Source organism: Hyla sarda (genome assembly GCF_029499605.1).
Source record: "Hyla sarda isolate aHylSar1 chromosome 1 unlocalized genomic scaffold, aHylSar1.hap1 SUPER_1_unloc_7, whole genome shotgun sequence".
Classification (NCBI taxonomy): Eukaryota; Metazoa; Chordata; class Amphibia; order Anura; family Hylidae; genus Hyla; species Hyla sarda.
Genome location: NW_026607593.1, coordinates 381060 through 405010, shown reverse-complemented (window position 1 = coordinate 405010; position 23951 = coordinate 381060). Strand labels below are relative to the sequence as shown.

Below are 23951 nucleotides of genomic sequence, written 5' to 3'. Positions count from 1 at the left end.
ATTGATAGGACTTAATGATCGATGTTTATTTTTATTTACACTGTGGTTTTTTTATGGGAAAAGGGGGGTGATTCAAACTTTTAATAGGGGAGGGGTTAAATGATCTTTATTCACTTTTTTTTGCAGTGTTATAGCTCCCATAGGGACCTATAACACTGCACACACTGATTTCTTATACTGATCATTGTTATCCCATAGGGACCTATAACACTGGACACACTGATCTCTTATACTGATCATTGTTATCCCATAGGGACCTATAACACTGCACACACTATCTTATACTGATCATTGTTATCCCATAGGGACCTATAACACTGCACACACTATCTTATACTGATCATTGTTATCCCATAGGAGACTATAACACTGCACACTCTGATCTCTTATACTGATCATTGTTATCCCATAGGGACCTATAACACTGCACACTCTGATCTCTTATTCTGATCATTGTTATCCCATAGGGACCTATAACACTGCACACACTGATCATTTTTATCCCATAGGGACCTATAACACTGCACACTCTGATCTTTTACATTGATCACTGTTTTCTCATAGGAAACCAGTGATCGATGATTCTGCCGCTTGACTGCTCATGCCTGGATCTCAGGCACTGAGCTGTCATTCGGTGATCGGACAACGAGGAGGCAGGTAGGGAGCCTCCTGCTGTCCTGTAAGCTGTTCGGGATGCCGCGATTTCGCTGCGGCTATCCCGAACAGCTCCCTAAGCTAACCGGCATACTTTCACTTTCGTTTTAGACGCGGCGTTCAACTTTGAACGCCGCGTCTAAAGGGTTAATAGCGCGCGGCACTGCGATCACTGCCGCGCGCTATTAGCCACAGGTCCCAGCCGTCGTGGCCCCGCGTTTATAGAAAGGGAAAGGACTCATGATGTACCGGTACGTCATGAGTCCTTAAGGGGTTAATATAGAGCAGAGTCACAGATTCTTCTGCTGTAATAATTGTGTAGAATTCTTTAATCTCTCTGTCCTGTCTCTTCTGTATATTCTTCTATTCACCCAAAATGCAAACTAATGTGATACTGCAGCTGGAATATGGAGAAGAAATATCCCTATGTGTACGAGGCCATCACGCCCGCTCCCATGGACTTGCACTGAGGGGGCACAGTGTGACATCATGACAAGATGAGGTTGTGGTCAGAGATCTCGAGGAGCTTTTGTCTTTAATCATCCTAATTGACACTAGGTTCAGAGAGAGAAACCACCATTTCGAGACCCCTTGAGGAGGCTTTCTGTCAGATTGTCACCTTCCCTTTCATGCCCTCCCTCACCTCCCATGTCTCCCCTCACCTCCCATGCCTCCCTCACCTCCCATGTCTCCCTCACCTCCCATGCCTCCCTCACCTCCCATGTCTCCCCTCCCATGCCTCCCTCACCTCCCATGCCCCATGATGAAACCTTGGTTTCCCGATCAGCTGTGAGGACGTGGAGGGTCCCCACCAGCCTCCTCTGCATCCGATCATCGCTCTATTGCTGAGATCCAGACAGGAGCAGTGGAGCGCCGATAACACTGATCAATACTATGCTATGGCACAGAACAGTGTCTGCAATCAAAGCATTGTATGTAATAGTCTCCTATGGGGGCTATAAATGTGTTAAAAAAAATATATATATAGTTAATAAATTTGATTTAACCCCTTCCCTAATAAAAGTTCGAATCACCCCCTTTCTTTCCCATAAAAAAAAAAAATGTAAAGAAAAATAAATATAAACATATGTGGTATCGCCGTGTGCGTAAATGTCTAAACTATAAAAATATATCGACAATGACGAACACGTAAAAAAATTCCAAAGTCCAAAATTGCGTATTTTGGTCACTTTTTATACTATAAAAAGCGATCAAAAAGTCCTATCAAAACAAAAATTATACTGATAAAAACTTCAGATGACGGCGCAAAAAGTGAGCCCTCATACCGCCCCGTACACAGAAAAAAAAAAAGTTATACGGGTCAGAAGATGACAATTTTAAACATAATTTTCGTGCATGTAGTTATGATTTTTTCCAGAAGTGCGACAAAATCAAACCGATATAAGTAGGGGATCATTTTAATCGTATGGACCTACAGAATAAAGAGAAGGTGTCAATATTTTTAATTACATTTATTTCAAACTATGCAAATTGAGTATTCTTGTGATCGTATTCACCTGAGAAATAATTTTACCGCAGTGAATGAAGGATCGGAGCCGCAAAAAATTAGTTATGGCAAAATAAGAGATTTGCCTCTTAGAGAATAGCTTAAATTTCCTGAGTTGTTAAGTGGGGACTCTCATTATGGTGAATAAAAAATATTTCTAATATACTTTTTAATATGTTTAAAAAAAAAATGAAGTTTTCCATGTTTTATTTGTGCTTAAAAAAGCTCAAGAGCACATTTTCCCTCATCTCTTACACAGACTTTGGACCGAAGTCCAAAGGGGGGTCCAACCAACAGCATATGGCAGTTACGTGTGAGAGGAGCGATGATTGGATGAGGCTGAACACACCGCCCCCCCCCCCCCCCCCCCCCCCGCCCCGCAGCACTTCAGGCGCACTTTCTGTGTTTGGACTTTGGTCCTAAGTCTGTGTATAAGATGGAGGAAAATGTGCTCTTGAGCTTTTTAAGTACAAATAAAACATAGAAAACTTCATTTTTTTAAACAAAGTATATTAGAAATATTTTTATTCACCATAAGGGGTGCAATAGCAAAAATTTGTTTTAATAAGTCACCCTTTAAGGGGTTAAAATAAAATCTGTGTTATTCTCTGCAGATTCTTGTAGCAGGAGATCAGAGGAGAATCTTATATCTTCAGATTATAAAGCAGATGATGATATCACACAAGATACATATGAAGAACATTCCATTATCCCTGATACACCCTCAGCCCTTCACAGCCAAGATCTGTCATCTCATCCTTATATACAGGTCCTGTCTTCTCATTCATCACAGGATGTTCAGCAAAAAGAAAGTCCTAGAAGGGGTGTTGGACATCAACGAGCTCATACAGGAAAGAAACCATATTCATGCTCAGAATGTGGGAAATGTTTTACTAAGAAATCAAGCTTTGTTGATCATCAAAAAACTCACACAGGAGAGAAGCCGTTTTCATGTTCAGAATGTGGGAAATGTTTTACTAAGAAATCATATATTGTTACACATCAAAGAACTCACACAGGGGAAAAGCCATTTTCATGTGCAGAGTGTGGAAAAAGTTTTGCTGACAAATCAGCTCTTGGTTATCATCAAAAAACTCACACAGGGGAGAAGCCATTTCCATGTTTAGAATGTGGAAAATGTTTTGCTCAGAAATCAGATCTTGTTAAACATCAGAGAACTCACACAGGGGAGAAGCCATTTTCCTGTTCAGAATGTGAAAAATGTTTTACTGAGAAATCAAGTCTTGTTCATCATCAAAAAACTCACACAGGGGAGAGGCCATTTTCATGTTCAGAATGTGGAAAATGCTTTACTTGGAAATCACGTCTTGTTAATCATCAGAGAACCCACACTGGGGAGAAGCCATTTTCATGTTCAGAATGTGGAAAATGTTTTACTGAGAAAGCAACACTTAAAAAACATATAAGAACTCACACAGGAGAGAAGCCAATTCAGAGCAATATATGATGCAGATATCACATCTATATATTAACCATGTACATAGGATATCTGACATTTATACATATATCATATACTGCAGGGGTTTCAAACTGGCGGCCCTCCAGATGTTGCAAAACTTCAACTCCCAGCATGCCTGTGAGGGGAGTCAGCTTGTTATACGTATTCATATAACCTTTTATAATAATCCTTTTTATGATTATACACCATGTCTATAGTCCACCATCTTGTCTATGTTCCTTCATTATGAATTGAGTGTGAACTTTACCAGCAATTATAACCAGGAAACTTGTAAACAAGAACCACAACTGCTGAGCGTACAGAAAACTCCAAGGCTACTGAGTCTGGCTATCATACTTATAATGCAATATAATTCGCGTTCGGGAGCTGGCAAGGATGATAGGGATAGAAATAACACCGATTGTGGAGACCAGGGTATGGTGACTCCTAGAATGCTTTTCATTAGCCCGGCGCAGGCATACCAGAAGGGTTGGACAATAGGGCACGTCCATAGCACATGATACTGTGTGCCCCTGTGTCCACAACCTCGCCAACATGTATCTGGGACAGACTGGTAAAAAACAGCTAGCTTGTCTGGAGTATGATACCAGCGTAAGATTGTTTTATAGGCCGATTCTACGTGTGAGGAGCATTACGAAAAGCTTCATGCCAGGTAGGCATTGGAAAGGATGTATGTAGCTCCCTCTCCCACATTCTCAAGGGGTAAGGTTTTGAAAGTGTGTTCGTTAGTAATAAGGCTAAATATATTGGTTTTAGACCTTTCTGTGGTGATGTAAGTAATCTGATAGCTGAGCCATCCATATTTCCCTGAGAAGGATGTAGATTCTGTAAGAGGTGCCTAAGTTGTAAGAACTTGTAAAAATCACGTGGCGGGATGTCATACTTCAGGGTTAAGTCTGAGTAGGACATCAACATTCCATCTATGAGCATGTGTCTAAGTTGTAGAATGCCCTTCGCTATCCAAGGGGATAAATCAAAATTCGGGATTTGACCTTTCAGGAATGTCAGTGGTAAGTCAGTTCTCACCAAGGGGACTGGGTTCGCCATAAGAGATAGAAAAAATGTCCAAGCCATATAGGAAGCCTTAACTATAGGATTGGTGAGTAAGGGGGGGGGTGTTCCAATATGGGGCGTATAATACATCTTTTAGTCTAAATGGGGCTACGTAAAAGTTTTCTTTTTGACCCAAGGGAGGGACGCTGAGTTGCACCACCAACGCTTAATCAAAGCCACCAATGTAGCCACATAGTAGAATTGTATGTTCGGGGCGCTCAGACCACCAGCTAATCTGGGGCGTGACATAATGTGCGAGGACAGCCTGGGTTTCCTGCCCGCCCATATGGTTTCATATTTGTTTATTAGTTTATCAATTATACATAATACACAATACAAATCAAACAACGAAAAAAGTTTTCCTGGCAAAACAGGTAAAGAAAAGAGAAGTACAAAACAAAATACCATATATCATGTTAGACAAAGTAGGAAGAGTCTTTGATCCCAAGGGCATGGCAGACGCATTCGCCAGCTATTATGAAACTCTGTATAACTTAAAGGATGACCATGAGACCACTCATCCAACTCCAGAAGTAATAAACGAGTTCCTGGTGAGTGCATCGTTGCCATGTCTCTCTAGCATACAAGCTGCTGAATTATCCTCCCCCTTTACTAGAGAGGAAGTTAAAAATCATATCCGTCTTTTTAAATCAGATAAATCTCCAGGTCCGGACGGGCTGTTAAAGGGGTACTCCGCCCCTAGACATCTTATCCCCTGCTGGGGACCCCGGGGATCACTGCTGCAGCACCCCGTTATCATTACTGCGCAGAGCGAGATCACTCTGCACGTAATGACTGGCAATACAGGGGCCGGACCATCGTTACGTTACGGCTCCGCCCCTCGTGGCGTCACGGCCCGCCCCCGTCAATTACAAGTCTATGGGAAGGGGGCGTGGCAGTCGTCACGCCCCCTGCCATAGACTTGCATTAAGGGGATGGGCCGTGATGTCATGAGGGGCGGAGCCATTACGTCACGCTGCTCCGGCCCCTGTATCGCCCGTCATTACGCACAGAGATCGCTCTGTGCAGTAATGATGGCGGGGTGCCGCAATGGCGATCCCTGGGGTCCCCAGCAGCGGGACCGCGGCGATCTAACATCTTATCCCCTATCCTTTGGATAGGGGATAAGATGCCAGGGGCGGAGTACCCCTTTAAATGAATTCTTTAAGATCCACTTGGACCAGTTGGTTCCCTGCTTAACGGATCTGTTCAATGAAATTTTAATGATTGGAAAAATTCCAGAAGAAATGCTTGAGGCAGCTGTAAGAGCTTTACCCAAAGCAGGAAAAGATCCAACTGTACCGAGCAGCTATAGACCTATCTCCCTGCTAAATAGTGATATTAAATTCTATGCGAAATTACTGGCGGCGAGAGTAGGTCTAGAGCTGCCGAAGTTAGTTAATATGGATCAGGTGGGGTTCATAAAGGGCCGACAATCCCTCGATGGGACAAGACGGATCTTAAACCTAATTGAAGGGGCGACACGCGGTCTGATGCCTTCTCTACTCCTAGCTTTGGATGCGGAGAAGGCATTCGACCGCGTTCACTGGGGATATCTGAGAGCCGTACTGGGGAAATTTGGGTGTACCCCCAAATTAATATCTGCAATCATGGCTCTGTATGAAGGTCCAGCGGCAAGAGTATGTATAGGAGGTACAGTGTCAAGAAAGTTCCGCATAACGAATGGTACAAGACAGGGGTGCCCCCTATCCCTGTTGCTCTTTTCTCTAGCAATAGAGCCATTAGCTCAACAGGTGCGGGAGTCTGCGGAGATTCAGGGCATCCCTGTAGGAACCATAGATCACCGTATCACTTTGTTTGCGGATGACATTGATTTCATGCACAGAACCATGTAGGTCCCTTGAGACAGTAATGACATTAGTAAAGGACTTCGGAAGTGTAAGTTATTATAAATTAAATGTGACAAAATCCATTTTACTACCTTTAAACATAGATAGAAATACTAAAAATAAATTAGAGGCGAAATATCCTTTTGTTTGGGCAAGGGACCACTTGGACTACCTCGGGATAAAATTGACCAGTTCTCTTAAAGAAACAAGGCGAATTAACATAGAAACATTAAAAAATACAATTAAACGCAGATATAGCATCCTACTCTAAGTTACCAATTTCGTGGATCGGGCGTATATCGGTCATTAAAATGGTCTTACTGCCCAAAATATTATATGTATTTCAGAACCTCCCAATTACAATCCCAAGATCAGTAATAAAGAGTATACAAAATATTTTATCACGGTTTATTTGGAGAAATAAGAAACCCAGAACATCAAGTAAAATACTATACTTGCCGGGCATTAACATATGACCGGGCATCCCTATTCGCCCAAGCGCAGAGGCTGTGGCAAAACGATGCTTCGGCACATTGGGTGAATATGGAGACCCAACTAAGTGGAATGTCCTTACCTTGCTTGGCATTGTGGGAAGCAGCCTTGTTAGGGAGGACGAGGAATCTGAATAGTTCAACCTTGAGGGCAAGTGTAGATATTTGGCTAGTTGCCCTGTCGCACCAGTTAATTGATCCAATCAAACATGACAAAATACCTCTGAATTTGATCCAGCATCTCCTGGCCGAGACGGACATCTCTCAATGGATGAGCAGTGGTATCATCTTGGGAGACATCAGTGACGGAAATATCCTATTACCTTTTTCAGATATAGTTGATAAATTTAAAGTTCCGTCAAAAGATTTTTTTAAATATCTGCAAATCAGTCACTGGATTCTCTCCCTTGAAGGAAGGAGGCCCGCAGCGGGACGGGGGATCCTGGATATAGAGAGACAGATGAAGAAAGGGGGAATAACTAGGATTTATAAGGCCCTACAAAGCCTCAGTGAGCCAGTAAAGATGCTGTTCCATGAAAAATGGGAAAGAGATCTGGAACTCCAGATAACCAGCGAGGCGTGGACTAGGTTATATTCAATCCCATTCAGAACCTCAAGATGTGTATCACAAATTGATGTACCGCTGGTATTATACACCAGATAAATTAGCAAAGTTTAATCCGAAATCATCCCCAGTATGTTGGAGATGCGAAAGAGTGAAAGGATCTTTAATCCATATATGGTGGGGATGTTCGATGGTCCATCGGTTGTGGGAGGAAACATACATGCTCCTACACTCAGTACTGGGGGAAGAAGTGGGATTGAACTGGGGACCACATGAATTTAACCATAGCTTTCCACATTCTGGCAGCCACCCGGAGCCCCATAGCAAAATGCTGGAGAACAACAGAGGTACCAAACAAAGGAAATAGTAGCTTCACTCAAACAAGTGTGCACTATGGAAAGTTTGCGGCTGGAGAGACTAGGAGACATAAAAAAAAAAAAAGGGCTGAAAGAACAGAGATGTGGGCTAACTTCAAAATAAAACTAGAAAAATGGGGGAAAATGTATGAATTAATTGTATGAAGTAAATAAAGTACCGAGGACAGTAAGGGAGAACTTGAGGAGGCGATGGTGGAAGGGCGAGGATGAGGAGTAAATGTGTGGTTGTGAATGATTTTTTTTTTTTTTCGTTGTTTGATTTGTATTGTGTATTCTATAATTGATAAACTAATAAACAAATTTGAAACCTGCCGGCCCATATGAAGGAGGAGAGTCCTTTTTTGCGCTTTAAGAAAAAAGGAGGAGGGAAGAAGTATAGGTAGAGTTCGAAACAGATACAAAAGTTTAGGCAAGAGAAACATTTTGTAGGTTGCTACCCGACCCACCCAGAAGATCTCCAATTTAGCCAAGTGAGCCATGTCCGATTGTAAGGTAGTTAACAATTTTTCATAATTGTCCGCATATAGTAATTTAAAGGGGTAAGATAAGTGAATGCCCAAATATTGTATGTTAGAGGATCGCCATTCGAAGGGGTATATCGTTTTGAGCTTCAGCAATACTGATGGGGGGAGGTTTATAGGTAAGGCTTGGGTTTTTGTGTTGTTTAAGTGATAGTAAGATAGGTTACCATACAACAATATGTTACACATCACTGCAGGGAGCGAGATTGTTGGGTTGGTCAGTGAGAGTATGACGTCATCCGCATAAAACGAGATGATGTGCTCACTCCCACCGTGACTCCAGACACCTGCCCATCCCGTCTGATAGAGTGTGCAAGGGGGCTCCATGGAAAGAACGTATATCAGTGGAGACAAGGGACATCCCTGACGAGAGCCATTTATTATCGGGAACAGTGTAGAGAGGGCGCCATTCACCAACACCTTAGCCGTTGGTGTGGAATATAAAGCGGTAAGAGCGGAAACAATACTCCCAGTGCAGCCCATGTGCGTTAAGACCGAGAAGGCGAACGACCAACGGAGTCGGTCGAACGCCTTCTCCGCGTCCAATGCTAGTATAACTGCCGGGGTAGATGTGCGTTCAAGATGGTAGAAGATATTAAGGAGTCGACGAGTGTTGTCAGATCCTTGATGGCTGACAACAAACCCCGACTGGTCTATGTGCACTAAGGATGGTAAAACTTTAGAAAGGCGGCAGGCCAGGAGCTTTGCATAGATTTTGACATCCTGGTTTAAGAGCGAGATAGGCCGAAAGTTTTGAGGACTGTCTGGCTCTTTTCCCGGTTTCGGCAATGTGGTAATTATGGCCTGCAAATTTTCTGTAGGGAATTTGCCTATACGTATTGCAGCACTGCAAAACTCCACAATATGTGGGGCAATCTGTTTGCGAAAAGTTTTGTAGTATGAAGAAGCAAAGCCATCCGGACCTGGGGCCTTGTCTGTGGGTAGGGATTTAATAACCATCAAGACTTCAGGAAGTGTCACCTCACAATTGAGATCTAGTAGTTGAGTCTGAGTAAGGGTAGGTAGCTGTAGGCTAGAAAGATAGGAATGTATAGAGGATGGGAGATCAGGTGGAGAGGGGTGGCGTAGCATGCACCATCCCACAAACAATAGGGGTCAGAGTCTGAAACCGTGCACTCTGGTCACAGCACGGAGCTCACACAAAACACAGTCAAAACTACACCATCCATGGAGACAATTTTCAGGCCATAGCTCAGTCAGTCACCTTGTCCGGGGTTCTAGAAGGTCGGGAGCCTGCAAAGGAGTAAATTGGTGCAATGTTCCATTGAGCCAGCAGTTTTTCCCCTTCCTGGAGAGAACGGACAACATGCATAGAGTTGTCATGTCGGATAAGCAGGTGAACCGGAAAGCCCCACCGGTACAGAATTTTAGCTGAGGGGAGAGCTGAGGTTATGGGAAGAAGCGATCTGCGAGCCTGCAGGGTGGAGGCAGATAGGTCTGCGTAGACTGTTATTTTGCGAAATGGAGCAGCTAAACCATTATTGCGGCGTGCATATTCCATCAGCTTTTCCTTGATTTGGAAAAAATTAATGCGTGCCAGGACATCGCGTGGTACAGTGTCCTCCAGATGTTTGGGTCTGGAGACCCTATGAGCTCTGTCCACAATTCATTCAGACCTGGAGCAGTCAGGCAATGCAGCTTGAAGCAGGGAAAGGACAAAGTCTGGTATATCTCCAGGAGCCACATTTTCCGGTATGCCGCGCAGTTTAATGTTATTGCGGCGGCTCCTGTCCTCAAGGTCTGCCACTTTAAGTTTCAGGGCAAGCACTTCATCTTCCACATCGTTAGTTTTGTCAATAACCGAATTGTGGGATGTCGCAAACTCTCCAAATTTCTGTTCTATATGGTCTACTCTGCTCTCAAGATCTTTCACTGTGGCACTGAGAGGGTTAACTAATTTGTGCATATCTTGCAAAAATGAGGAACATAAGAGTAACAGCATTTCTTTAAGGGCTGTATCTGTAAGGGCTTGATTGGGGACTGGCACATTAGCCAGTGGGTCATCTGCATCCAGGGTCCCACAAGCAACAATCCCCCAGTGTCCTACCTCAGTGCCATCGGTGTTGGGCAGCAGAAGAGAGCGCTCAGAGAGGGGGCTGCGTTCCAGAGAGCCGACCATTGGAGAGGCTGGAGGGTTCATGGAGGAAGCCCGTTTCCTGCTTTCAGCCGCCGTGTCGCTGGGCAGCTCGGAGCCCCCGGAGAAGCTAAGCGCTGCTCCGTCTGTGCAGGCGGCTCTGCAGAGGTACGTGTGGCAGGTACCGAGGACGTTCTGCGCTGGAGCGGCGGAGAGTTGCAGGCTCTGTCGCCACTCTGCTGAGCGTGTCTTGTGTGTGCTGCAGGGCCGCCGGCGCCATCTTGACCAGCGCCGTTCGGACGACAAAGAGGAATTGCGCCAGGGAATCTAACTTAGCTTGTCTCCGTCACCTGGCAGTCATAGTGGCAGATGTTCCGGAGGTGATGGGGAGTCAAAAGAACGGTGTGTGGCGGTTTCTTTGTTGCTTTAGTAGGCTTCTGTACGGAGCTGCTCTAAACTGCGACCATGCGCCTCGGCTGCCAGGCCACGCCCCCCCCTAAGGCTATTGAGTCTGAAGACGTTCACACTTCCTGTCCTTCCTCCATACAGATAAGACGCCTGTTTGTAACCAGGTATCATTGGGCAGTTTGCCGTCCTTTCATCTTTGCCTATAAGAATTCTGCTGTATGTAGTAAATGTCAGAAGACGCTGTATACAGATCCCAGTCTGTGTCATTTCTTCCAATCTATCAGGCCTGATTGATAAAACATTTCCAATTTGGCCTCAAAATGTACCTGAAGAAATTGGTTAAATTCCTTAACATGGCCAACAACGGTTATCTGCAGCCAACGGCTGTCCGGGCATGTCCTGGCATGCTGGGAGTTAAACAACATCTGGAGGGTCACCAGTTTGAGACTCCTGATATACTGCATCTCCAAACTTGTTACCAATTGTTAATAAAAGTTTTCTTTCTTATATTATTTATTATTCTTATATTCATCTCCGCACACTGGACTTATAATAAATGTAATATTGTCCCTGACGTTGTATATAGGGAATGTAACGCGTCAGTGTTGTCCCCGCCCCCTTCTCATTATGATTATAGAGACTTTAATTCAAGGCATCAGACAGGATCCGCGCGTCTCCCTTGAAGATCGTCTCTTCTGAACATAAGACGCTGCAGATACTTTTATTTATCACAAACCCTAGATGAGGCAGCTAAAGGACCTGGTCCATCTGATGATTAGGAAATAGCTTATGCTACATAAAAAGGCTGATACTATAGGATAAAGAACCCGGTCCATCTGATGATTAGGAAATAGCTTATACTACATAAAAAGGCTGATACTATAGGATAAAGGACCTGGTCCATCTGATGATTAGGAAATAGCTTATACTACATAAAAAGGCTGATACTATAGGATAAAGGACCGGTCCATCTGATGACTAGGAAATAGCTTATAATATATAAAAAGGTTGATACTATAGGATAAAGGACCTGGTCCATCTGATGACTAGAAAATAGCTTATACTACATAAAAAGGCTGATACTATAGGATAAAGGACCTGGTCCATCTGATGATTAGGAAATAGCTTATACTACATAAAAAGGCTGGATACTATAGGATAAAGGACCTGATCCATCTGATGACTAGGAAATAGCTTATACTACATAAAAAGGCTGATACTATAGGATAAAGGACCTGGTCCATCTGATGATTAGGAAATAGCTTATACTACATAAAAAGGCTGATACTATAGGATAAAGGACCTGGTCCATCTGATGATTAGGAAATAGCTTATACTACATAAAAAGGCTGATACTATAGGATAAAGGACCTGGTCCATCTGATGATTAGGAAATAGCTTATACTACATAAAAAGGCTGATACTATAGGATAAAGGACCCGGTCCCTCTGATGACTAGGAAATAGCTTATACTATATAAAAAGGCTGATACTATAGGATAAAGGACCTGGTCCATCTGATGATTAGGAAATAGCTTATACTACATAAAAAGGCTGATACTATAGGATAAAGGACCCGGTCCATCTGATGATTAGGAAATAGCTTATGCTACATAAAAAGGCTGATACTATAGGATAAAGGACCGGTCCATCTGATGATTAGGAAATAGCTTATACTACATAAAAAGACTGATACTATAGGATAAAGGACCTGGTCCATCTGATGATTAGGAAATAGCTTATACTACATAAAAAGGCTGATACTATAGGATAAAGGACCTAGTCCATCTGATGATTAGGAAATAGCTTATACTACATAAAAAGGCTGATACTATAGGATAAAGGACCCGGTCCCTCTGATGACTAGGAAATAGCTTATACTATATAAAAAGGCTGATACTATAGGATTAAGGACCCGGTCCATCTGATGATTAGGAAATAGCTTATACTACATAAAAAGGCTGATACTATAGGATAAAGGACCCGGTCCCTCTGATGACTAGGAAATAGCTTATACTATATAAAAAGGCTGATACTATAGGATAAAGGACCCGGTCCCTCTGATGACTAGGAAATAGCTTATACTATATAAAAAGGCTGATACTATAGGATAAAGGACCTGGTCCATCTGATGATTAGGAAATAGCTTATGCTACATAAAAAGGCTGATACTATAGGATAAAGGACCGGTCCATCTGATGATTAGGAAATAGCTTATACTACATAAAAAGACTGATACTATAGGATAAAGGACCTGGTCCATCTGATGATTAGGAAATAGCTTATGCTACATAAAAAGGCTGATACTATAGGATAAAGAACCCGGTCCATCTGATGATTAGGAAATAGCTTATACTACATAAAAAGGCTGATACTATAGGATAAAGGACCTGGTCCATCTGATGATTAGGAAATAGCTTATACTACATAAAAAGGCTGATACTATAGGATAAAGGACCGGTCCATCTGATGACTAGGAAATAGCTTATAATATATAAAAAGGTTGATACTATAGGATAAAGGACCTGGTCCATCTGATGACTAGAAAATAGCTTATACTACATAAAAAGGCTGATACTATAGGATAAAGGACCTGGTCCATCTGATGATTAGGAAATAGCTTATACTACATAAAAAGGCTGATACTATAGGATAAAGGACCCGGTCCCTCTGATGACTAGGAAATAGCTTATACTATATAAAAAGGCTGATACTATAGGATTAAGGACCCGGTCCATCTGATGATTAGGAAATAGCTTATACTACATAAAAAGGCTGATACTATAGGATAAAGGACCCGGTCCCTCTGATGACTAGGAAATAGCTTATACTATATAAAAAGGCTGATACTATAGGATAAAGGACCCGGTCCCTCTGATGACTAGGAAATAGCTTATACTATATAAAAAGGCTGATACTATAGGATAAAGGACCTGGTCCATCTGATGATTAGGAAATAGCTTATGCTACATAAAAAGGCTGATACTATAGGATAAAGGACCGGTCCATCTGATGATTAGGAAATAGCTTATACTACATAAAAAGACTGATACTATAGGATAAAGGACCTGGTCCATCTGATGATTAGGAAATAGCTTATGCTACATAAAAAGGCTGATACTATAGGATAAAGAACCCGGTCCATCTGATGATTAGGAAATAGCTTATACTACATAAAAAGGCTGATACTATAGGATAAAGGACCTGGTCCATCTGATGATTAGGAAATAGCTTATACTACATAAAAAGGCTGATACTATAGGATAAAGGACCGGTCCATCTGATGACTAGGAAATAGCTTATAATATATAAAAAGGTTGATACTATAGGATAAAGGACCTGGTCCATCTGATGACTAGAAAATAGCTTATACTACATAAAAAGGCTGATACTATAGGATAAAGGACCTGGTCCATCTGATGATTAGGAAATAGCTTATACTACATAAAAAGGCTGGATACTATAGGATAAAGGACCTGATCCATCTGATGACTAGGAAATAGCTTATAATATATAAAAAGGCTGATACTATAGGATAAAGGACCTGGTCCTTCTGATGATTAGGAAATAGCTTATACTACATAAAAAGGCTGGATACTATAGGATAAAGGACCCGGTCCATCTGATGATTAGGAAATAGCTTATACTACATAAAAAGGCTGATACTATAGGATAAAGGACCCGGTCCATCTGATGATTAGGAAATAGCTTATACTACATAAAAAGGCTGATACTATAGGATAAAGGACCTGGTCCATCTGATGATTAGGAAATAGCTTATACTACATAAAAAGGCTGATACTATAGGATAAAGGACCTGGTCCATCTGATGATTAGGAAATAGCTTATACTACATAAAAAGGCTGATACTATAGGATAAAGGACCCGGTCCCTCTGATGACTAGGAAATAGCTTATACTATATAAAAAGGCTGATACTATAGGATAAAGGACCTGGTCCATCTGATGATTAGGAAATAGCTTATACTACATAAAAAGGCTGATACTATAGGATAAAGGACCCGGTCCATCTGATGATTAGGAAATAGCTTATGCTACATAAAAAGGCTGATACTATAGGATAAAGGACCGGTCCATCTGATGATTAGGAAATAGCTTATACTACATAAAAAGACTGATACTATAGGATAAAGGACCTGGTCCATCTGATGATTAGGAAATAGCTTATACTACATAAAAAGGCTGATACTATAGGATAAAGGACCTAGTCCATCTGATGATTAGGAAATAGCTTATACTACATAAAAAGGCTGATACTATAGGATAAAGGACCCGGTCCCTCTGATGACTAGGAAATAGCTTATACTATATAAAAAGGCTGATACTATAGGATTAAGGACCCGGTCCATCTGATGATTAGGAAATAGCTTATACTACATAAAAAGGCTGATACTATAGGATAAAGGACCCGGTCCCTCTGATGACTAGGAAATAGCTTATACTATATAAAAAGGCTGATACTATAGGATAAAGGACCCGGTCCCTCTGATGACTAGGAAATAGCTTATACTATATAAAAAGGCTGATACTATAGGATAAAGGACCTGGTCCATCTGATGATTAGGAAATAGCTTATGCTACATAAAAAGGCTGATACTATAGGATAAAGGACCGGTCCATCTGATGATTAGGAAATAGCTTATACTACATAAAAAGACTGATACTATAGGATAAAGGACCTGGTCCATCTGATGATTAGGAAATAGCTTATGCTACATAAAAAGGCTGATACTATAGGATAAAGGACCGGTCCATCTGATGATTAGGAAATAGCTTATACTACATAAAAAGACTGATACTATAGGATAAAGGACCTGGTCCATCTGATGATTAGGAAATAGCTTATACTACATAAAAAGGCTGATACTATAGGATAAAGGACCTGGTCCATCTGATGATTAGGAAATAGCTTATACTACATAAAAAGGCTGATACTATAGGATAAAGGACCCGGTCCCTCTGATGACTAGGAAATAGCTTATACTATATAAAAAGGCTGATACTATAGGATTAAGGACCCGGTCCATCTGATGATTAGGAAATAGCTTATACTACATAAAAAGGCTGATACTATAGGATAAAGGACCTGGTCCATCTGATGATTAGGAAGCCACCGTTCTGGCAGTATGGGGGCTTTGTAAACACCCATGGCCTTCAATTCCAGACACATTCTCTCTCCAAAAGCCCAATGGCGCTCCTCCTCTTCTGAGAAGTGTAGTGCGCTGCAGAGCACTCTGCATCCACACATGGGGTATTTCCATACTCGAAAGACATATTGCTACAAATTTTGGGGGGCTTTTTTCCTATTACCCCTTGTGAAAATGAAAACTTTGGGGTAACACCAGCATTTTATTGAAATAAATAAAATTTTTCATTTTCATGTCCAACTTTAACAAAAATTTGTCAAACACCTGTGGGGTGGTAAGGCTCACTATACCCCTTGTTGAGTTCCGTGAAGCTTGTGGTTTTTAAAATGGGGTCACATGTGTTTTTTTTTTTCCTGTTTATGTCAGAACTGCTGTAAAATCAGCCACCCCTGTGCAAATCACCAATTTAGGCCTCAAATGTACATAGTGCGCTCTCACTCCTGAGCCTTGTTGTGCGCCCGCAGAGCACTTTACGTCCACATATGGGGTATTTCTGTACTCAAGAGAAAATGTGTTACAAATTTAGTTTTTTTCCTTTTATGAAAATGAGAAGTATGGAGCAACACCAGCATGTTAGAGTAAACATTTTTATTTTTTTACAATAACAGGCTGGTGTAGACCCCAACTTTACCGTTTCATAAGGGGTAAAAGGAGAAAAAGCCCCCCCAAATTTGTAACACATTTTCTCCCGAGTACGGAAATACCCCATATGTGGCCCTAAACTGTTTCCTCAAAAAACAACAGGGCTCCAGAGCGAGAGAACGTCATGCCCATTTGAGGCATATAAAAATATGTGAACAGAGTCAGGCCTGGACTGTGTAGCTCCGCCCCTAATGACATCGTCAATAGGGGGCGGAGCAGTAAAGGTCGCAGGGGGTCTCAGGCGTGAGACCCCCTTTCGATCTGTCCCTCTGCCCTTGGACTACTACTACTAGAGTCTGTCCGATGATGGGAGTAGTTGTAGTGCCACACCGCTGAGAGATGGCACTTGCACATCCCCCAGGTGCGGTACACTTTTTTTGACAGTTAGGACAGACTCCATCCATGATGGGAGTTATAGTCCAGGGGCCGATCGTAGCAGGTCATTCTCCAGAGAACCGCTGCGATCCGCAATTATTAACTGTACAAGCCGGCAGTACATGCGGCTCCACTGCGCTCCCCGCCGGCTCCTGTATACACTGTCATAATTCATAATCCCTGCCGCCGGGAGCTCTGATTGGTCAATAGCTATCCACCAATCAGAGCTCCCGGCGGCGGGGATTATGACAGTGTATACAGGAGCCGGCGGGGAGCGCAGTGGAGCCTCATGTGCTGCCGGCTTGTACAGTTAATAAATGCGGATCACAGTGTGTCTCTGGAGAATGACCTGCTGCGATCTGCCCCTGTACTATAACTCCCATTATGGGCGGAGTCTGTCCATGATGGGAGTAGTAGTCCTAACTGTCCCAAGAGTCCGGGGGGGGGGGGGGGAGGGGTGCAAGTGCCGCCCCTCATCGCTGCGGTACAACTACTCCCATCATTTTCCATGATGGGAGTAGTTGTAGTTTAGCAGTGTTGAGGACGGCTCCTGCATCCCCCGGCTGTCTCGGTAGAACACTTTCCTACCTGTCCTTTTTGATGGTGAATTTTTACAGTATTTTTGGGCAAAAAAATTAATTAAAAAAAAAAGCATCAAAACTAAAAAAAAACACGATAAATTAGTTTCCACTGCACAATACATTCCACAATACACACAAAAATCGAGTACTTGCTTTTTGCTCTATCAAAAAAGACACAAAATAACTAATCTTCTCCCACTAATAATAAATCCCCTTAGAGCGGTTTGTGGGGAGGGGCAGAAGACCTTTAGTATCGGGGGAGGGGTTCTCTTGGTGTATGGGCAAGTAATACTCTGCAGGGGGCCGAGTAATACTCTGCAGGGGGCCGAGTAATACTCTGCAGGGGGCCGAGTAATACTCTGCAGGGGGCCCGAGTAATACTCTGCAGGGGGCCGAGTAATACCCTGCAGGGGGCCGAGTAATACCCTGCAGGGGGCCGAGTAATACCCTGCAGGGGGCAGGGTAATACTCTGCAGGGGGCAGGGTAATACTCTGCAGGGGGCCGGGTAATACTCTGCAGGGGCCCGAGTAATACTCTGCAGGGGCCCGAGTAATACTCTGCAGGGGCCAAGTAATACTCTGCAGGGGCCAAGTAATACTCTGCAGGGGGCCGGGTAATACTCTGCAGGGGGGCCGGGTAATACTCTGCAGGGGGCCAAGTAATACTCTGCAGGGGGCCAAGTAATACTCTGCAGGGGGCCAAGTAATACTCTGCAGGGGGCCAAGTAATACTCTGCAGGGGGCCAAGTAATACTCTGCAGGGGGCCAAGTAATACTCTGCAGGGGGGGGGGGGGATGGGGGTTGCTATAATGCTCTACAGAGGTTCTCTTGGTGTCTGCAAGAAGAATTACAGCAACCCCCCCCCCCCCTGCAGAGCATTACAGCAACCCCTCCCCCCGCAGAGCGTTACAGCAACCCCCCCTGCAGAGCATTACAGCAACCCCTCCCCCCGCAGAGCGTTACAGCAACCCCCCCCTGCAGAGCATTACAGCAACCCCCTCCCCCCGCAGAGCGTTACAGCAACCCCCCCTGCAGAGCATTACAGCAACCCCCTCCCCCCGCAGAGCGTTACAGCAACCCCCTCCCCCCGCAGAGCGTTACAGCAACCCCCCCCTGCAGAGCATTACAGCACCCCCCGCAGAGCGTTACAGCAACCCCCTCCCCCCCGCAGAGCGTTACAGCAACCCCCCCTGCAGAGCATTACAGCAACCCCCTCCCCCCGCAGAGCGTTACAGCAACCCCCCCCTGCAGAGCATTACAGCAACCCCCTCCCCCCGCAGAGCGTTACAGCAACCCCCCCTACAGAGAATTACAGCAACCCCCCCCTGCAGAGCATTACAGCAACCCCCTCCCCCCGCAGAGCGTTACAGCAACCCCCTCCCCCGCAGAGCGTTACAGCAACCCCCCCTGCAGAGCATTACAGCACCCCCCGCAGAGCGTTACAGCAACCCCCTCCCCCGCAGAGCGTTACAGCAACCCCCCCTGCAGAGCATTACAGCAACCCCCTCCCCCCGCAGAGCATTACAGCAACCCCCTCCCCCCGCAGAGCGTTACAGCAACCCCCCCTGCAGAGCATTACAGCAACCCCCTCCCCCCGCAGAGCATTACAGCAACCCCCTCCCCCCGCAGAGCGTTACAGCAACCCCCCCCCCCCCCCAAGAGCATTACAGCAAACTCTGCAGAGCATTCCAAACCCCCCCCCCCCCCTGCAGAGCATAAACACAACTCATAAGCCTCTGGGGATATGATTTGTGCTTCTTGCAGACTCCAGACCGGCTCTATAGCCCCCTGCAGAGTATTACTTGGCCCCTGCAGAGTATTACTTGGTTCCTGCAGAGTATTACTTGGCCCCTGCAGAGTATTACTTGGCCCCTGCAGAGTATTACTTGGCCCCTGCAGAGTATTATTTGGCCCCTGCAGAGTATTACTCGGGCCCCTGCAGACTATTACTCGGCCCCCTGCAGACTATTACTCGGCCCCTGCAGACTATTACTCGGCCCCTGCAGAGTATTACTCGGTTCCTGCAGAGTATTACTTGGCCCCTGCAGAGTATTACTTGGTTCCTGCAGAGTATTATTTGGCCCCTGCAGAGTATTATTTGGCCCCTGCAGAGTATTACTTGGTTCCTGCAGAGTATTACTTGGCCCCCTGCAGATTATTACTCGGGCGCCCCTGCAGATTATTACTCGGGTCCCCTGCAGAGTATTACTCGGGCCCCCTGCAGAGTATTACTCGGGCCCCTGCAGAGTATTACTCGGGCCCCTGCAGACTATTACTCGGGCCCCTGCAGACTATTACTCGGCCCCCTGCAGACTATTACTCGGCCCCCTGCAGACTATTACACGGCCCCGTGCAGACTATTACTCGGCCCCCTGCAGACTATTACTCGGCCCCCTGCAGACTATTACTCGGCCCCCTGCAGACTATTACTCGGCCCCCTGCAGACTATTACTCGGCCCCCTGCAGAGCATTACTCGGGTCCCTGCAGAGTATTACTCGGGCCCCTGCAGAGTATTACTCGGGCCCCTGCAGAGTATTACTTGGTCCTTGCAGAGTATTACTCGGCCCCTGCAGAGTATTACTCGGCCCCTGCAGAGTATTACTCGGCCCCTGCAGAGTATTACTCGGCCCCTGCAGAGTATTACTTGGCCCCTGCAGAGTATTACTCGGCCCCTGCAGACTATTACTTGGCCCCTGCAGAGTATTACTTGGTCCCTGCAGAGTATTACTTGGTCCCTGCAGAGTATTACTTGGCCCCTGCAGAGTATTACTTGGCCCCTGCAGAGTATTACTTGGTCCCTGCAGAGTATTACTCGGTCCCTGCAGAGTATTACTTGGCCCCTGCAGAGTATTACTTGGTCCCTGCAGAGTATTACTCGGCCCCCTGCAGAGTATTACTCGGCCCCTGCAGACTATTACTTGGCCCCTGCAGACTATTACTTGGTCCCTGCAGACTATTACTTGGTCCCTGCAGAGTATTACTCGGGCCCCTGCAGACTATTACTTGGCCCCTGCAGACTATTACTTGGTCCCTGCAGACTATTACTTGGTCCCTGCAGAGTATTACTCGGGCCCCTGCAGACTATTACTTGGCCCCTGCAGAGTATTACTTGGTCCCTGCAGAGTATTACTTGGTCCCTGCAGAGTATTACTTGGCCCCTGCAGAGTATTACTTGGCCCCTGCAGAGTATTACTTGGTCCCTGCAGAGTATTACTCGGTCCCTGCAGAGTATTACTTGGTCCCTGCAGAGTATTACTTGGTCCCTGCAGAGTATTACTCGGGCCCCTGCAGACTATTACTTGGCCCCTGCAGACTATTACTCGGCCCCTGCAGACTATTACTTGGCCCCTGCAGAGTATTACTCGGCCCCTGCAGACTATTACTCGGCCCCTGCAGACTATTACCTCCCCCGATACTAAAGGTTCTGTCTTCTCACCAGCAAATCACTCATAACCGCCAAATCTATTGTTCTTCTACAGACTCCACACTGGCTCCGCCTACTCCAGACTAGTCACATGGCTGGTCACATGGTCATGACATCATCACAGGTCCTTTAGCTGCCTAGGAAATAGCATCTACCGTAAGTACCCGGCTCCTCTACAGATACAGGTAGGTGTGTGCGATCACAACCAGCACAGCAGAGTCCTGCATACACTGAGCAGATGAGCCTAGAGCAGCAGCCCCTGATCATGTGACTCCTCCTCCTCCATGTGACTGATCACATGACGGTAACATCATCGCAGGTATTAAAGGTGACTCCGCCCCCAGACATCTTCTCTCTCTGGGGGAGGGGACAGACATTGATCTATAGATAAAATATAGTAAAATGATACATTAACCCTTCATCTCCCACATCCTATAAATCTTCCCATCTCCTCCGGCTCTGGTGTCCAAGGTGATAGATTAGTCGCCATCCATGAGTCTCATGATAGATTCTACCAGACGTGGCCCCCGTGGATGTGATTCCAGGATCCTGTGGAGTCGCCGTCCTGTTGTGTCCTCCAGCGTGTTCTCTGCTATATTGCTGGGTCATGTGATTGGTCGTCCATTCCCGCCTTATGCTCCTCCCCCCTTGTTTCCCTTCACCCTCTATCCTCCCTTTTCCTTCTCTTTTCTTTACGTTTACCTTCTTGTCTTTCTTCTCATGTTCTCGGTGTTTGTTCTTCTGTATTTGATTTTTTGCCGCCAAAGATTCTGAAAGATTTTCTGGTAAATTTCCGAGGACGTCATCATAGAGGAGAACTCATCCGAAATCATTGTGACTATAATGTCTCCTCAGATGTTTCCCCAGATTATCTCCAGGAAATGGATTTTATTTCTCCATAGAATCTGGTGCGGTTTATCATCGTCTCCTCTTCTTCCCTTCAGGTTTCTCCAATCCAGGATCCTCTGCTGATATCTTCTATATAAGAGAATTCTCCTGGATGACCCATCAACCATGGAGAGAGACAGGAACAAGATGGCCGACAGGATCATAAACCTCACCCTACAGATACTCTTCCGGCTTACTGGAGAGGTGAGGGATTCTGGGAGTGATGTCACATGACCTCATTCTTATCTATGTAATAACAGATGGATATGACTGGAGAGGTGGGGGATTCTGGGAGTGATGTCACATGACCTCATTCTTATCTATGTAATAACAGATGGATATGACTGGAGAGGTGAGGGATTCTGGGAGTGATGTCACATGACCTCATTCTTATCTATGTAATAACAGATGGATATGACTGGAGAGGTGAGGGATTCTGGGAGTGATGTCACATGACCTCATTCTTATCTATGTAATAACAGATGGCTATGACTGGAGAGGTGAGGGATTCTGGGAGTGATGTCACATGACCTCATTCTTATCTATGTAATAACAGATGGCTATGACTGGAAAGGTGAGGGATTCTGGGAGTGATGTCACATGACCTCATTCTTATCTATGTAATAACAGATGGATATGACTGGAGAGGTGAGGGATTCTGGGAGTGATGTCACATGACCTCATTCTTATCTATGTAATAACAGATGGATATGACTGGAGAGGTGAGGGATTCTGGGAGTGATGTCACATGACCTTATTCTTATCTATGTAATAACAGATGGCTATGACTGGAGAGGTGAGGGATTCTGGGAGTGATGTCACATGACCTCATTCTTACATAGTTAGTACGGTCGAAAAAAGACATATGTCCATCAAGTTCAACCAGGGAATTAAGGGGTAGGGGTTTGGCGCGATATTGGGGAAGGGATGAGATTTTATATTTCTTCATAAGCATTAATCTTATTTTGTTCCAGGAATGTATCTAATCCTGTTTTAAAGCTGTTAATTGTTCCTGCTGTGACCAGTTCCTGAGGTAGACTGTTCCATAAGTTCACAGTCCTCACGGTAAAGAAGGCGTGTCGCCCCTTGAGACTAAACTTTTTCTTCTCCAGACGGAGGGAGTGCCCCCTCGTCCTTTGGGGGGGTTTAACCTGGAACAGTTTTTCTCCATATTTTTTGTATGGGCCATTAATATACTTATATACGTTTATCATATCCCCCCTTAAACGTCTCTTCTCAAGACTAAACAATTGTAACTCCTTTAATCGCTCCTCATAGCTAAGATGTTCCATGCCCCATATTAGTTTAGTCGCGCGTCTCTGCACCCTTTCCAACTCCGCAGTGTCCCTTTTATGGACAGGTGCCCAAAACTGAACAGCATATTCCAGGTAAGGCCGTACCAATGCTTTATAAAGGGCGAGTATTATGTCCCTGTCCCTTGAGTCCATGCCTCTTTTGATACATGACAATATCCTGCCGGCTTTGGAAGCAGCAGCCTGACATTGTGCTATTCTGTAGTCTGTGATCTACAAGTCACCCAGATCCTTCTCTACCAGTGACTCTGCCAGTTTAATCCCCCCTAAGACATACGACGCTGCAGGTTATTAGTATACACAGCCCCCCTCTATATACACAGCCCCCCCCTCTATATACACAGCCTCCCCTCTATATACACAGCCCCCCTAAGACATACGATGCTGCAGGTTATTAGTACCCAGATGCATAACTTTACATTTATCCACATTGAACCTCATTTGCCAAGTGGATGCCCAGACACTTAGTCTATCCAAGTCATCTTGTAACTTATGCACATCCTCTATAGACTGTACCCCCCCCCCCCTCTATATACACAGCCCCCCACTATATACACAT

General features: G+C 44.7%; 3 protein-coding genes across 3 annotated transcripts in view; 2 read left to right on the top strand and 1 right to left on the bottom strand.

The window, feature by feature from the left end:
- LOC130298275 (oocyte zinc finger protein XlCOF6-like) overlaps positions 1 to 5396 on the top strand; it is an 85026-nt gene extending 79630 nt beyond the window's left edge. Inside the window, exon 8 of the mRNA XM_056551205.1 lies at positions 2995 to 5396. Within this exon, the coding sequence (XP_056407180.1) occupies positions 2995 to 3629 (635 nt within the window). The 3' untranslated portion in view covers positions 3630 to 5396. The remainder of the gene's footprint in view (positions 1 to 2994) is intronic.
- LOC130298252 (zinc finger protein 850-like) overlaps positions 1 to 23951 on the bottom strand; it is a 411906-nt gene that overhangs the window by 14719 nt on the left and 373236 nt on the right. The gene's annotated exons all lie outside the window — the stretch shown is intronic.
- The window catches only part of LOC130298274 (zinc finger protein 268-like), a 150956-nt gene that overhangs the window by 5364 nt on the left and 121641 nt on the right, over positions 1 to 23951 (top strand). The window contains exons 2-3 of the mRNA XM_056551204.1: positions 21247 to 21510; positions 22136 to 22283. Coding sequence (XP_056407179.1) covers positions 22206 to 22283 — 78 coding nt within the window. The 5' untranslated portion in view covers positions 21247 to 21510; positions 22136 to 22205. The remainder of the gene's footprint in view (positions 1 to 21246; positions 21511 to 22135; positions 22284 to 23951) is intronic.